Source organism: Oncorhynchus clarkii, chromosome 5 (genome assembly GCF_045791955.1).
Source record: "Oncorhynchus clarkii lewisi isolate Uvic-CL-2024 chromosome 5, UVic_Ocla_1.0, whole genome shotgun sequence".
Classification (NCBI taxonomy): Eukaryota; Metazoa; Chordata; class Actinopteri; order Salmoniformes; family Salmonidae; genus Oncorhynchus; species Oncorhynchus clarkii.
This window is the reverse complement of record NC_092151.1, coordinates 4,420,133-4,436,267: the sequence shown is the minus strand read 5'-3', so window position 1 is coordinate 4,436,267 and position 16,135 is coordinate 4,420,133. Positions and strand designations below refer to the sequence as shown.

General features: G+C 45.1%; 1 protein-coding gene across 1 annotated transcript in view; it reads right to left on the bottom strand.

Annotated features, from left to right (window-relative positions):
• The window catches only part of LOC139409827 (netrin receptor DCC-like), a 567,888-nt gene that overhangs the window by 109,300 nt on the left and 442,453 nt on the right, over window positions 1-16,135 (bottom strand). Inside the window, exons 17-19 of the mRNA XM_071155214.1 lie at window positions 13,176-13,271; window positions 6,626-6,864; window positions 2,212-2,350 (exon numbers count right to left, since the gene is read on the bottom strand). Of these exons, the coding sequence (XP_071011315.1) occupies window positions 2,212-2,350; window positions 6,626-6,864; window positions 13,176-13,271 (474 nt within the window). The remainder of the gene's footprint in view (window positions 1-2,211; window positions 2,351-6,625; window positions 6,865-13,175; window positions 13,272-16,135) is intronic.

Sequence of the window (16,135 nt, the reverse complement as noted above, 5' to 3'; positions counted from 1 at the left end):
TTTACTGAGGACTGCCTTGACCTGTCGATTGTCTGCCTTGACCTGTCCTTTGACTGCCTTGACCTGTCGTTTGCCTGCCTTGACCTGTCGTTTGTCTGCCTTGACCTGTCATTTGCCTGCCTTGACCTGTCGTTTGTCTGCCTTGACCTGTCGTTTGTCTGCCTTGACCTGTCGTTTGTCTGCCTTGACCTGTCCTTTGCCTGCCTTGACCTGTCCTTTGCCTGCCTTGACCTGTCCTTTGCCTGCCTTGACCTGTCCTTTGTCTGCCTTGACCTGTCGTTTGCCTGCCTTGACCTGTCCTTTGTCTGCCTTGACCTGTCCTTTGCCTGCCTTGACCTGTCCTTTGTCTGCCTTGACCTGTCGTTTGCCTGCCTTGACCTGTCGTTTGCCTGCCTTGACCTGTCGTTTGCCTGCCTTGACCTGTCGTTTGCCTGCCTTGACCTGTCGTTTGCCTGCCTTGACCTGTCCTTTGCCTGCCTTGACCTGTCGTTTGTCTTTCTTGACCTGTCCTTTGCCTGCCTTGACCTGTCCTTTGCCTGCCTTGACCTGTCGTTTGCCTGCCTTGACCTGTCCTTTGTCTGCCTTGACCTGTCCTTTGCCTGCCTTGACCTGTCCTTTGCCTGCCTTGACCTGTCGTTTGCCTGCCTTGACCTGTCCTTTGCCTGCCTTGACCTGTCCTTTGCCTGCCTTGACCTGTCGTTTGCCTGCCTTGACCTGTCCTTTGTCTGCCTTGACCTGTCCTTTGCCTGCCTTGACCTGTCCTTTGCCTGCCTTGACCTGTCCTTTGCCTGCCTTGACCTGCCGTTTGCCTGCCTTGACCTGTCCTTTGCCTGTTTTAAAGAATAAACTTCTGTTTCTTCAACACTGTGGGTCAAACCTTAAAACGTGGTAGTTTTTTTTCTTATGTTTATTTTTTGGTTGCCAGTTTGCTTTAACACACAGGTCCATGTAATCTCCAGTTGAATGAAATCCAATGGTAATGTTACACAGTGCTTCATTCCTCCTGCTGGTTGCAACGCTCCCCAGGAGACCTTCTAACAACACAGTCTGTTATTGGCTAAACAAAAGGGAATTTCTGTAATGAAATGTGATCTGTGGACAGGATTCCCTGGTTGCAGCATGAACATATACTCCGAAAGGGTTCTTAGGCTGTCCCCATAAGAGAACCCTTTTTAGTTCCGGGTAGAACCCTTTTTAGTTCCGGGTAGAACCCTTTTTAGTTCCGGGTAGAACCCTTTTTAGTTCCGGGTAGAACCCTTTTTAGTTCCGGGTAGAACCCCTTTTTACTTACAGGTAGAAGAAGTATTTTGGATTCCATGTAGAACCCTCTGTGGAAAGGGTTCTACCAGGAAGTGGGAAGGGTTCCTCAAAGGGTTCTCCTATGGGGACAGCGGAAGAATCCTTGTAGGTTCTAGACAGCATCTTTTTTTTTCTGAGTGTATCTTGCACACGTTCTGAGACCAACACTCTCCGCTGAAAACAACTAAATTATGAAACTAAATTAAACATCAAAATCTTTGTTTGAAAAGTACTACCCCAGGACTTCCAATCCAACAAACAGTTGGAGTGGTTGTGTGGTTTTTATTTAAACGTTTGAATTTCTAACTATGTTTGTTCTTACATCAAACCGTTTTCATATGTTCCCGTGTGTCCATTCCCACACCATAAAAGACACAGTGGTGCATCAAAAGTAGTGCTCTATATAGGGGATAGGGTTTAATTTGGGACACACGAGTGTGTTACACCAAAAGGGAACTGGCATTGACTTTGATTAAGTGGCTGATACAACAGAGCTTTTCCACAGCAGCACATTATACTAAAAAGCATAGAATGTCAATGCATTTCTAAAAGAGGATTGGGTTGACAAATGAATGTAGACATTTAGAAAGTACACGCTGTACTATTTCATACGAATAATTGGAGTTGCAGCGAATACATATAATTTAGTGGTGATGACAGGCTGTGTGGTAGTTATTTTTCACAGAGAGAGAGAGAGAGAGAGAGAGAGAGAGAGAGACAAAAGGTGAGGTCAAAATGGTGAGAAAGAGAGAGACAGAGAGAGAGAGAGAGGGAGAGAGACAGAGAGGGAGAGAGAGGGAGAGAGACAGAGAGACAGAGACAGAGAGAGAGAGAGAGGGAGAGAGAGAGAGAGAGAGATAAAGGAGACAGAGACAGGGTGTGATACTGTAGATAGAGAGAGAGAGGACTCACCTGCTTCGTAAGTGGTGGCATGAGCGGTCATACTCCACGTGCTAGACTTGCGGCCCTTGGTAACCATGACAGCGAACTCGTACATGGTGTTTGGCTTTAGGCCAGTGACGGAGTGGCTGAGGGCTGTTGTGTCTGCAGACTAGAGAACGAAACAGGAAGTGAGTTCAACAATGGTTCTTTTGTGTCTGCAGACTAGAGAACGAAACAGGAAGTGAGTTCAACAATGGTTCTGTTGTGTCTGCAGACTAGAGAACGAAACAGGAAGTGAGTTCAACAATGGTTCTGTTGTGTCTGCAGACTAGAGAACGAAACAGGAAGTGAGTTCAACAATCGTTCTGTTGTGTCTGCAGACTAGAGAACGAAACAGGAAGTGAGTTCAACAATGGTTCTGTTGTGTCTGCAGACTAGAGAACGAAACAGGAAGTGAGTTCAACAATGGTTCTGTTGTGTCTGCAGACTAGAGAACGAAACAGGAAGTGAGTTCAACAATGGTTCTGTTGCCGACAAACACGTTACTCAGTAACAATTTCAGTCGAAACGATTTTAATGAACATTTCAAAACGTGACAGTGAAAGAGCAAAATGTTTTAAGAATTACTGTGGCGTATCTGATGCAATAATCACACTTCTATCCATACTACACCTAATATAAAGCCAACATGGCCACGTGATTATTAGTAGGGGCAGTTTGGACCTGAAACAGACACTTTCATTCACCGCAAACTACCTTCTCAGACTGTTAGCCAACGTCTGGGAATGGTCACCGCTTCCACAAAACAAATGGGACAACGTTAGTTAACGTCAGGGAATGGTCACCGCTTACACAAAACAAATGGGACAACGTTAGTTAACGTCAGGGAATGGTCACCGCTTCCACAAAACAAATGGGACAACGTTAGTTAACGTCAGGGAATGGTCACCGCTTACACAAAACAAATGGGACATGTTAGTTAACGTCAGGGAATGGTCACCGCTTACACAAAACAAATGGGACAACGTTAGTTAACGTCAGGGAATGGTCACCGCTTACACAAAACAAATGGGACGTTAGTTAACGTCAGGGAATGGTCACCGCTTACACAAAACAAATGGGACAACGTTAGTTAACGTCAGGGAATGGTCACCGCTTACACAAAACAAATGGGACGTTAGTTAACGTCAGGGAATGGTCACCGCTTACACAAAACAAATGGGACAACGTTAGTTAACGTCAGGGAATGGTCACCGCTTACACAAAACAAATGGGACATGTTAGTTAACGTCAGGGAATGGTCACCGCTTACACAAAACAAATGGGACATGTTAGTTAACGTCAGGGAATGGTCACCGCTTACACAAAACAAATGGGACAACGTTAGTTAACGTCAGGGAATGGTCACCGCTTACACAAAACAAATGGGACATGTTAGTTAACGTCAGGGAATGGTCACCGCTTACACAAAACAAATGGGACAACGTTAGTTAACGTCAGGGAATGGTCACCGCTTACACAAAACAAATGGGACAACGTTAGTTAACGTCAGGGAATGTTCACCGCTTACACAAAACAAATGGGACAACGTTAGTTAACGTCAGGGAATGGTCACCGCTTACACAAAACAAATGGGACATGTTAGTTAACGTTAGGGAATGGTCACCGCTTACACAAAACAAATGGGACAACGTTAGTTAACGTCAGGGAATGGTCACCGCTTACACAAAACAAATGGGACGTTAGTTAACGTCAGGGAATGGTCACCGCTTACACAAAACAAATGGGACGTTAGTTAACGTCAGGGAATGGTCACCGCTTACACAAAACAAATGGGACGTTAGTTAACGTCAGGGAATGGTCACCGCTTACACAAAACAAATGGGACAACGTTAGTTAACATCAGGGAATGGTCACCACTTACACAAAACAAATGGGACATGTTAGTTAACGTCAGGGAATGGTCACCGCTTACACAAAACAAATGGGACATGTTACTTAACGTTCGCAAATTATTTCCCTTGAACGCACCTAGTGTAACGTCAAAAATGATTCTGCCAGAAAACCACATTGGTGAGGTCTGCACAACGCATCACCGGGGACAAACTACCTGTCCTCCAGGACACCTACACCACCCGATGTCACAGGAAGGCCATAAAGATCATCAAGGACATCAACCACCCGAGCCACTGCCTGTTCATCCCGCTATCATCCAGAAGGCGAGGTCAGTACAGCTGGTTCAAAGCTGGAACCGAGAGACTGAAAAACAGCTTCTATCTCAAGGCCATCAGACTGTTAAACAGCCACCAGTAACATTGAGTGGCTGCTGCCAACACACTGACTCAACTCCAGCCACTTTAATAATGGGAATTGATGGGAATTGATGTAAAATATATCACTAGCCACTTTAAACAATGCCACTTTTGTTTACATACCCTACTTTACTCATCTCATATGTATATACTGTACTCGATACCATCTACTGTATCTTGCCTATGCTGCTCTGTACCATCACTCATTCATATATCCTTATGTACATATTCTTTATCCCCTTACACTGTGTACAAGACAGTAGTTTTGGAATTGGTAGCTAGATTACTTGTTGGTTATTTCTGCATTGTCGGAACTAGAAGCACAAGCATTTCGCTACACTCGCATTAACATCTGCTAACCATGTGTAAGTGACAAATAACATGTTGATATTGATTTGGTGTTTTCCTCCGTGCTTTTGTTGTTATAAATCGTTTTTTTATTTTTTATAATTTTTACCCCTTTTTCTCCCCAATATCGTGGTCTCCAATTGTTTTTTAGTAGCTACTATCTTGTCTCATCGCTACAACTCCCGTACGGGCTCGGGAGAGACGAAGTTTGAAAGTCACCATAACCACAACCACAACCACAACCATACCACCTGAAGACTGTTAACATAACCACAACCACACCACCTGAAGACTGTTAACACAACCATACCACCTGAAGACTGTTAACACAACCACAACCATACCACCTGAAGACTGTTAACATAACCACAACCACACCACCTGAAGACTGTTAACACAACCATACCACCTGAAGACTGTTAACACAACCACAACCACCTGAAGACTGTTAACACAACCACAACCACACCACCTGAAGACTGTTAACACAACCATACCACCTGAAGACTGTTAACATAACCACAACCATACCACCTGAAGACTGTTAACATAACCACAACCACCTGAAGACTGTTAACACAACCACAACCACACCACCTGAAGACTGTTAACACAACCACAACCACCTGAAGACTGTTAACACAACCACAACCATACCACCTGAAGACTGTTAACACAACCATACCACCTGAAGACTGTTAACACAACCACAACCATACCACCTGAAGACTGTTAACATAACCACAACCACCTGAAGACTGTTAACACAACCACAACCACCTGAAGACTGTTAACATAACCACAACCACCTGAAGACTGTTAACACAACCACAACCATACCACCTGAAGACTGTTAACACAACCACAACCATACCACCTGAAGACTGTTAACACAACCACAACCACACCACCTGAAGACTGTTAACACAACCACAACCACACCACCTGAAGACTGTTAACACAACCACAACCATACCACCTGGAGACTGTTAACATAACCACAACCATACCACCTGAAGACTGTTATCATAACCATACCACCTGAATACTGTTATCATAACCACAACCACACCACCTGAAGACTGTTAACACAACCACAACCACCTGAAGACTGTTAACACAACCACAACCACCTGAAGACTGTTAACACAACCACACCACCTGAAGACTGTTAACACAACCACAACCACAACCACCTGAAGACTGTTAACACAACCACAACCACCTGAAGACTGTTAACACAACCACAACCACCTGAAGACTGTTACCACAACCACAACCACACCACCTGAAGACTGTTAACATAACCACAACCATACCACCTGAAGACTGTTAACACAACCACAACCATACCACCTGAAGACTGTTAACACAACCACAACCACCTGAAGACTGTTACCACAACCACAACCATACCACCTGAAGACTGTTAACACAACCACAACCACCTGAAGACTGTTACCACAACCACAACCATACCACCTGAAGACTGTTAACATAACCACAACCACCTGAAGACTGTTAACACAACCATACCACCTGAAGACTGTTAACACAACCACAACCATACCACCTGAAGACTGTTAACATAACCACAACCACACCACCTGAAGACTGTTAACATAAAAAAATCAGGTAGCAAACCAGTAGGCAAGAGCACACACACACACACATACACAAGAGCACACACACACACACACACGCGAGCACACACACACACACATACATACATACATACATAGATACATACACCCCCCCACCCCCACCCCCCACTAAATCCTTACCTTGAACTTCCCGCTAGTAGAGTAGCTGGTCTTCCACTTGACGGAGTAGTAGCGAACCTCAGTGGTCTTCTGGTTCTTGGTCATGGAGTTGTCTGCCCAGCTGACCCTGACAGAGTCTGGGGTCAGGGCCACGGCCTGGACACCTACTGGGGGGATCATGGGGGTGGATGTATCTGGTATGGGAGTAGGATATTTATCAAACAGATGGAACAGATCGTCGTCTGACGGATCAATGGGGTCTGGATGTGGATTGACATGACCATGCCCAACACACACACACAGTGGATTTAGTTTCATGGAATGAATATTTATTTATTTCATGCAGAGTGATAGGAGTTACATGCAACCAACAGAGAATCATGGATGAACCATGGAGTTAAGAAAAGTGAGTGAGTGAGTGAGTGAAAAATTAGGAAAGGAAAGGAAATATGAGGAGATGAGAGAAAGGGAAAGATGAGGAGAGGAGAGATGAGGAGAGATGAGGAGAGGAGAGATGAGGAGAGGAAAGATGAGGAGAGGAGAGATGAGGAGAGATGAGGAGAGGAGAGATGAGGAGAGGAAAGATGAGGAGAGGAGAGATGAGGAGAGGAAAGGAAAGATGAGGATAGGAGAGATGAGGAGAGGAGAGATGAGGAGAGGAAAGGAAAGATGAGGAGAGGAGAGATGAGGAGAGGAGAGATGAGGAGAGGAAAGGAAAGATGAGGAGAGGAGAGATGAGGATAGGAAAGGAAAGGAAAGATGAGGAGAGGAGAGATGAGGAGAGGAGAGATGAGGAGAGGAAAGGAAAGATGAGGAGAGGAGAGAAGAGGAGAGGAAAGGAAAGGAAAGATGAGGAGAGGAAAGGAAAGGAAAGATGAGGAGCGGAGAGATGAGGAGAGGAGAGATGAGGAGAGGAAAGGAAAGATGAGGAGAGGAGAGATGAGGAGAGGAGAGATGAGGAGAGGAAAGGAAAGATGAGGAGAGGAAAGATGAGGAAAGGAAAGGAAAGATGAGGAGAGGAGAGATGAGGAGAGGAAAGGAAAGATGAGGAGAGGAAAGGAAAGATGAGGAGAGGAAATGATAGGAAAGGAAAGGAAAGATGAGGAGAGGAGAGATGAGGAGAGGAGAGATGAGGAGAGGAAAGGAAAGATGAGGAGAGGAAAGATGAGGAAAGGAAAGGAAAGATGAGGAGAGGAAAGGAAAGGAAAGGTGAGAAGAGGAAAGGAAAGGAAAGATGAGAAGAGGAAAGATGAGGTGAGGAAAGGAAAGATGAGGAGAGGAAAGGAAAGGAAAGATGAGGGGAGGAAAGGAAAGGAGAGATGAGGAGAGGAAAGGAAAGATGGACAGAGAAGAAGAGTACAGAGAGTAGAAAGTAATTACACACCAGAACCTCCTGCTAATAAGGACACTACTAGGTCAACTACTAGTTTCACTAGTTAATTAGTGTTAACTACCACTTATAACTACAGCCACAACTAAGAGCAGAGCAAACAGGTAGTTAAAGACTAAGCCTAAAGCTAAACAGCTATTAAAAGACAGTAGCTAGCTAACCGGGTTGGTTAAGCTGACATTCAAAACAGATCTGTAAGAAATATACATTCACTTTAGTTTAAGCCAAAAGTTGGTCTATTTTACATATATGCCAATGTCTAAAGGGGACAGGCAGATAGATGTCAACACATGAAGCATCAAGGTACACCTCCGTTTGACACTAGAAGTAATGTCTGCAACGTGTTGTCAACAACAGAGACGTATTTCACCAAGCAAGACAAGAGATGGTATCCGACCGCATCAGTGGTTAAACTCAGAGCCCCACATTAGAAGACTGACGAACAACCAAAGACTAAACAAGAGGACTCAACCATACATCTTGTGGCTGCCGGCAGCATAATGTGAAAAACGTAGCTATTTCCATTTTGGTGAGTTGAATTAGTGGCTAAGCGTTGAGATGTGAGATGGATTGGGAGAGAAGTAGGGAAGGAAGCTATCCATCTCTCTCCCTCCCTCCCCCTATATCTGTCTCCTGTCTCTCTCTCTCTCCCTCTGTCCCTCCCTCCCCCCTCTCTCCCTCTCAACCCTCTCTCTCCCCTCTCTCACTATCTCTCTACCTTTCTCTCTCTCCATCCCTCTCCCTCTATCTCTCTCCCTTTCTCTATCTCACTCTCTCCTGTCACTCTCTCCCCCCTCTCTCTCCCTCCCTCCCCCTCTATCTTTCTCCCTTTCTCTCGCCTCTCTTTCTGTCTCCCCCTCTCTCTCTCCCCCCCTCTATCTCTCTCCCTCCCCCCTCTCTCTCTCATCCCTCTCTCTCTCTGTCTCTCTCTCTCTCTCTCTCTCTCTCTCTCTCTCTCTCTCTCTCTCTATCCCTCTCTCTCTCTCTTCCCCTCTATCTCTCCTCTCTCTCTCGCTCCCTTCCCCTATATCTCTCCCTCCCTCCCTCTCCCTTGTCTCTCTCTATTCCCCTCTATCTCTCCTTCTCTCTCTCTCTCTCTCTCCCTTCCCCTCTATCTCTCCCTCCCTCCCTCTCTCCTGTCTCTCTCTCATCCCTCTCTCACTCTCCCACCCTCTCTCACATCCCTCTCTCTCTCTCTCTTCCCCTCTCTCTCTCTATCTCTCCCTCTCTCTCCCCCCTCTATCTCTCCCCCCTCTATCTCTCCCCCCCTCTCTCTCTCCCTCCCCCTCTCTCTCCCTCCCCCTCTCTCTCCCTCCCTCTCTCCCTCCCTCTCTCTCTCTCTCTCTCTCTCTCTCTCTCTCTCTCTCTCTCTCTCTCTCTCTCTCTCTCTCTCTCTCTCTCTCTCTCTCTCTCTCTCTCTCTCTCTCTCTCTCTCTCTCTCTCTCTCTCTCTCTCTCTCCCTTCCCCTCTCTCTCCTGTCTCCTGCAGTGCCTGAGAGATACAGAAGATGAAATGGCTGACGGAGGGATGGGAATATATTTCCTCCTCGCTGCAGTGTTTATTGGCAAGCCTTCAACAAGGCGTTTTAATGCAGCTCGTAAAGATGTGACCCAGCATTAAATGCTGAATATCTCATAGCTATGCAGGCAACCATTCAGACAAGCAGTTCGGTCCCCACGAGGACAAATACTATTGTGTGTGTGTGTGTGTGTGTGTGTGTGTGTGTGTGTGTGTGTGTGGTGTGTGTTTCTGTGTGTGTGGTGTCTGTGGTCTTTCTCTCAGCCAACAGTCATTGTTTGAATACTGCTACTCCTTATGACTTTGCAGGGACAGTCATGTAGCATACTGGGGTAGTCTTTCTGTAGATGAGACTGGGCTGCAACCAACACACAGCTGTAGTTCTATTCTGAAAGGATGGGATCTGTAGTTCTATTCTGACCGGATGGGATCTGTAGCTAAATTCAGACAGGATGGGACCTGTAGTTCTATTCTGACAGGATGGGATCTGTAGTTCTATTCTGAATCAATGGGTACATCATAATTTATTGATATGTCCAATGGGGCGGCAGGGTTAGAGCATTGGACTAGTAACCGGAAGGTTGCAAGTTCAAACCCCCGAGCTGACAAGGTACAAATCTGTCATTCTGCCACTGAACAAGCAGTTAACCCACTGTTCCTAGGCCGTCATTGAAAATAAGAATTTGTTCTTAACTGACTTAACTGGCTAAATAAAGGTTCAATAAAAAATGTATGGATCCAACTCCAGACTGCCCCTTTTACAGCAGTCAATCTTCATGAGACATTAAGCAGCATGTTTGATATACAGTACCAGTCAAAAGTTTGGACACACCTGCTCATTTTGTGGAATTTCTTTCCTTCTTAATGCATTTGAGCCAATCAGTTGTGTTGTGACAAGGTAGGGGTGGTATACAGAAGATTTGGTTTGGTTAAAGACCGAGTCCATATTATGGCAAGAACAACTCAAATAAGCAAAGAGAAACAACAGTCCATCATCACTTTAAGACATGAAGGTCAGTCAACCCGGAAAATTTCAAGAACTTTGAAAGTTAACTCATGTGCAGTCACAAAAACCATCAAGCGCTATGATGAAACTGGCTCTCATGAGGACCGCCACAGGAAAGGAAGACCCAGAGTTACCTCTGCTGCAGAGGATAAGTTCATCAGAGTTACCAGCCTCAGAAATTGCAGCCCAAATAAATGCTTCACAGAGTTCAAGTAACAGACACATCTCAACATCAGCTGTTCAGATGAGACCGTGTGAATCAGGCCTTCATGGTCGAATTGCTGAAAATAAACCACTACTAAAGGACATCAATAAGAAGAAGAGACTTGCTTGGGCCAAGAAACATGAGAAATGGACATTAGACCAGTGGACATCTGTCCTTTGGTCTGATGAGTCCAAATGTGAGATTTTTGCTTCCAACTGTGAAGCATGGAGGAGGAGGAGGTGTGATGGTGCTTTGCTGGTGACGCTGTCAGTGATTTAAAAATTCAAATCAGAATTCTGCATTTGGTTTGTGCTTTTAAAAAAAAACAAATTTACCTTTATTTAGGCAAGTCAGTTAAGAACAAATTCTTATTTTCAATGACGGCCTAGGAACAGTGGGTTAACTCCCTTGTTCAGGGGCAGAACGACAGATTTGTACCTTGTCAGCTCGGGGATTTGAACTTGCAACCTTCCGGTTACTAGTCCAACGCTCTAACTTGACCAAGAAGGAGAGTGATGGAGTGCTGCATCAGATGACCTGCCCTCCACAATCACCCGACCTCAACCCAATTCAGATGGTTTGGGATGAGTTGAACCGCAGAATGAAGGAAAAGCAGCCAACAAGTACTCAACATATGTGAGGAACTCCTTCAAGACTGTTGGAAAAGCATTCCTCATGAAGCTGGTTGAGAGAATGCCAAGAGTGTGCAAAGCTGACATCAAGGTAAAGGGAAGCTACTTTGAAGAATCTCATATATAAAATATATTTTTATTTGTTCAACACCTTTTTGGTTACTACATGATTCTGTGTGTGTTATGTGTTATTTCATAGTTTTGAGGTCTTCACTATAATTCTACAATGTATAAAATAGTAAAAATAAAGAAAACCCTGGAATGAGTAGGTGTGTCCAAACTTTTAACCGGTAGTGTATGTGAATAAACCCCTAGCTGTTTAAAGCAGATGGGGTATTGTGATGTCATTATGGGGTATTGTGATGTCATTATGGGGTATTGCGATGTCATTATGGGGTATTGCAATGTCATTATGGGGTATTGTGATGTCATTATGGTGTATTGTGATGTCATTATGGGGTATTGCGATGTCATTATGGGGTATTGTGATGCCATTATGGTGTATTGCGATGTCATTATGGGGTATTGCGATGTCATTATGGGGTATTGTGATGTCATTATGGGGTATTGCGATGTCATTATGGGGTATTGTGATGCCATTATGGTGTATTGTGATGTCATTATGGGGTATTGTGATGTCATTATGGGGTATTGTGATGTCATTATGGGGTATTGCGATGTCATTATGGGGTATTGTGATGTCATTATGGGGTATTGTTTAAAGCAGTCTGTATCTGTGTGAACATCAAGAGAGTGTTGAGAATTTGAGTCGAGGCTGCCAGGCGGTAAGGAGCATGATGCTTTGATTTAATTTGGAGCAGATCAAAGCTGTGATCAGTTAGCCCTCTCACCGGAGTATCCCTCCACAAAGCTGTGATCAGTTAGCCCTCTCACCGGAGTATCCCTCCACAAAGCTGTGATCAGTTAGCCCTCTCACCGGAGTATCCCTCCACAAAGCTGTGATCAGTTAGCCCTCTCACCGGAGTATCCCTCCACAAATCTGTGATCCTTTATATACAGTAAATACCAGGCACATATATATAACACACGTATGGCTGCCACCATGTATATATGAGTGTGTTGTATAAGGACTCCTGTACTCTCAGATCTCCAATTCCCTACATAGTGCACATATTTTGACCAAAGCCATATCAGCCCTGTTCAAAATTAATGTACTATTAATGAATAGGGTGCCATTTTGGATGCACTACAGGATGTTGGCTGGAACCCAGGATGTTGGCTGGAGTGTGTGTGTGTGTGTGTATGTGTGCGTGTGTGTGTGTGTGTGTGTGTGTGTGTGTGTGTGTGTGTGTGTGTGTGTGTGTGTGCGTGTGTTTGTGTGTGTGTGTGTGCCACCACCTGTACAGTTACAGTAACTGGTCTGCCTGTCTGGTTTCTTGCAATCAGTACTTTATGGAAATCAAAGTTGTCTGGCCTTTAAAGGCTGTTTATACATGAGGCTTCAGTGAACTGAAAATCATGTTCAGAACAGACGAGCCAGTTTGTTATGGAGAGCCGTTCAACCTTGATGTTTTTTCATGGAATAGCTAGTTTTGCATCATACGTTTTAATGAGTTAGCCAGCTAGCTGAGCACCATACATTTTAATGAGTTAGCCAGCTAGCTGAGCACCATACATTTTAATGAGTTAGCCAGCTAGCTTAGCACCGTACTTTTTAATGGGTTAGCCAGCTAGCTTAGCACCATATGTTTTAATGGGTTAGCCAGCTAGCTTAGCACCATACGTTATAATGAGTTAGCCAGCTAGCTTAGCACCATATGTTTTAATGGGTTAGCTAGCTAACTTAGTGCCGTACTTACCTGTTATAGATCTGGTCACAGCGCTCTCGTACAGGGGGACCCCTTCTCCTGCATTGTTGAAGGCTTTCAGGGAGATGACATAGTGGGAACTGGGCTCTGTGGGAGAAACATCAGGAATACCATTAATATCAATCAGTCAATCAATACATTACACTGTTATTACAGTTGGTTTACAATGGAACCAACCAATATTATAAAAAAGAGTTTAAATCATCACAAACACAGACAACATACTGTAGAAACCACTATTCAGACGATCTCCTTCAATCAGTTGTGAGCACTGGAAAAGTGCTATATCAATTAAATTGACTACTACTACAAAGACTTTTAACACAGAAGAGCTTTCAAAGATCAATAAAGTTAAACGGGAAAACAGGCTACAAAGCATTACACGACTAGACTATATCATAATATAATACCAGAATATAATACCAGAATATAATACCAGAATATAATACCAGAATATAATACCAGAATATAATACCAGAATATAATTGAATATCAGAATATAATATCGTAATGTTATATCAGAATATAATAATATCAGAATATAATACAATATTATAATATAATATAATATCAGAATATAATTTAATATGAGAATATAATACAATATTATAATATAATATAATATCAGAATATAATATAATATCAGAATATAATATCGTAATATAATACAGCCCTCGACCGGATTCTATTTCTATGAATACAGCACTCTTAATAGACCAGGACCAGACTGAGAGGTGCTGAGAAGTGTGTGTGAATTATTACACTGTAAGTGCAGCCTCGGAACACATGGGAGCGTTCAATGGAGGAACACATGGGAGCGTTCAATGGAGGAACACATGGGAGCGTTCAATGGAGGAACACATGGGAGCGTTCAATGGAGGAACACATGGGAGCGTTCAATGGAGGAACACATGGGAGCGTTCAATGGAGGAACACATGGGAGCGTTCAATGGAGGAACACACGGGAGCGTTCAATGGAGGAACACACGGGAGCGTTCAATGGAGGAACACACGGGAGCGTTCAATGGAGGAACACACGGGAGCGTTCAATGGAGGAACACACGGGAGCGTTCAATGGAGGAACACACGGGAGCGTTCAATGGAGGAACACACGGGAGCGTTCAATGGAGGAACACATGGGAGCGTTCAATGGAGGAACACATGGGAGCGTTCAATGGAGGAACACATGGGAGCGTTCAATGGAGGAACACATGGGAGCGTTCAATGGAGGAACACAATGGGAGCGTTCAATGGAGGAACACATGGGAGCGTTCAATGGAGGAACACATGGGAGCGTTCAATGGAGGAACACATGGGAGCGTTCAATAGAGGAACACATGGGAGCGTTCAATGGAGGAACACATGGGAGCGTTCAATGGAGGAACACATGGGAGCGTTCAATGGAGGAACACATGGGAGCGTTCAATGGAGGAACACATGAGAGCGTTCAATGGAGGAACACATGGGAGCGTTCAATGGAGGAACACATGGGAGCGTTCAATGGAGGAACACATGGGAGCGTTCAATGGAGGAACACATGGGAGCGTTCAATGGAGGAACACATGGGAGCGTTCAATGGAGGAACACAATGGAATAATACAGTTCAGTTCTAAAAATAAACCCAAACAGTCGCCAGTCCATGAGAGAACAGCCGGAGAGAACAGCTGGAGAGAACAGCTAGAGGGAACAGCTAGAGAGAACAGCCGGAGAGAACAGCTGGAAAGAACAGCTGGAAAGAACAGCTAGAGGGAACAGCCGGAGAGAACAGCTGGAGAGAACAGCCGGAGAGAACAGCTAGAGGGAACAGCTAGAGGGAACAGCCGGAGAGAACAGCTAGAGGGAACAGCTAGAGGGAACAGCTAGAGGGAACAGCTGGAGGGAACAGCTGGAGGGAACAGCTGGAAAGAACAGCTAGAGGGAACAGCTAGAGGGAACAGCTAGAGGGAACAGCTGGAGGGAACAGCTAGAGGGAACAGCTGGAAAGAACAGCTAGAGGGAACAGCTAGAGGGAACAGCTAGAGGGAACAGCTGGAGGGAACAGCTAGAGGGAACAGCTGGAAAGAACAGCTAGAGGGAACAGCTAGAGGGAACAGCTGGAGCGAACAGCTGGAGAGAATAGCTGGAGAGAACAGCAAGAGAGAACAGCTGGAGAACAGCTCATCAGAACAGCTAGAGTGAACAGCTAGAGAGAAGAGCCGGAGAGAACAGCTGGAAAGAACAGCTAGAGGGAACAGCCGGAGAGAACAGCTGGAGAGAACAGCCGGAAAGAACAGCTAGAGGGAACAGCTAGAGGGAACAGCCGGAGAGAACAGCTAGAGGGAACAGCTAGAGGGAACAGCTAGAGGGAACAGCTGGAGGGAACAGCTGGAGGGAACAGCTGGAAAGAACAGCTAGAGGGAACAGCTAGAGGGAACAGCTAGAGGGAACAGCTGGAGGGAACAGCTAGAGGGAACAGCTGGAGGGAACAGCTAGAGGGAACAGCTGGAAAGAACAGCTAGAGGGAACAGCTAGAGGGAACAGCTGGAGCGAACAGCTGGAGAGAATAGCTGGAGAGAACAGCAAGAGAGAACAGCTGGAGAACAGCTCATCAGAACAGCTAGAGTGAACAGCTAGAGAGAACAGCCGGAGAGAACAGCTGGAAAGAACAGCTAGAGGGAACAGCTAGAGGGAACAGCTAGAGGGAACAGCTGGAGAGAATAGCTGGAGAGAACAGCAAGAGAGAACAGCTGGAGAACAGCTCATCAGAACAGCTAGAGTGAACAGCTAGAGAGAACAGCTCGTGAGAACAGCTAGAGAGAACAGCGAGAGAGAACAGCTGTTGAAAACAGCTAGAGAGAACAGTTGGACAGAACAACTAGAAAGAACAGCTAGAGAGAATAGCTGGAGAAAAAAGCTAGAGGAGAACAGCTAGAGAGAACAGCTGGAGAGAATAGCTCGTGAGAACAGCTAGA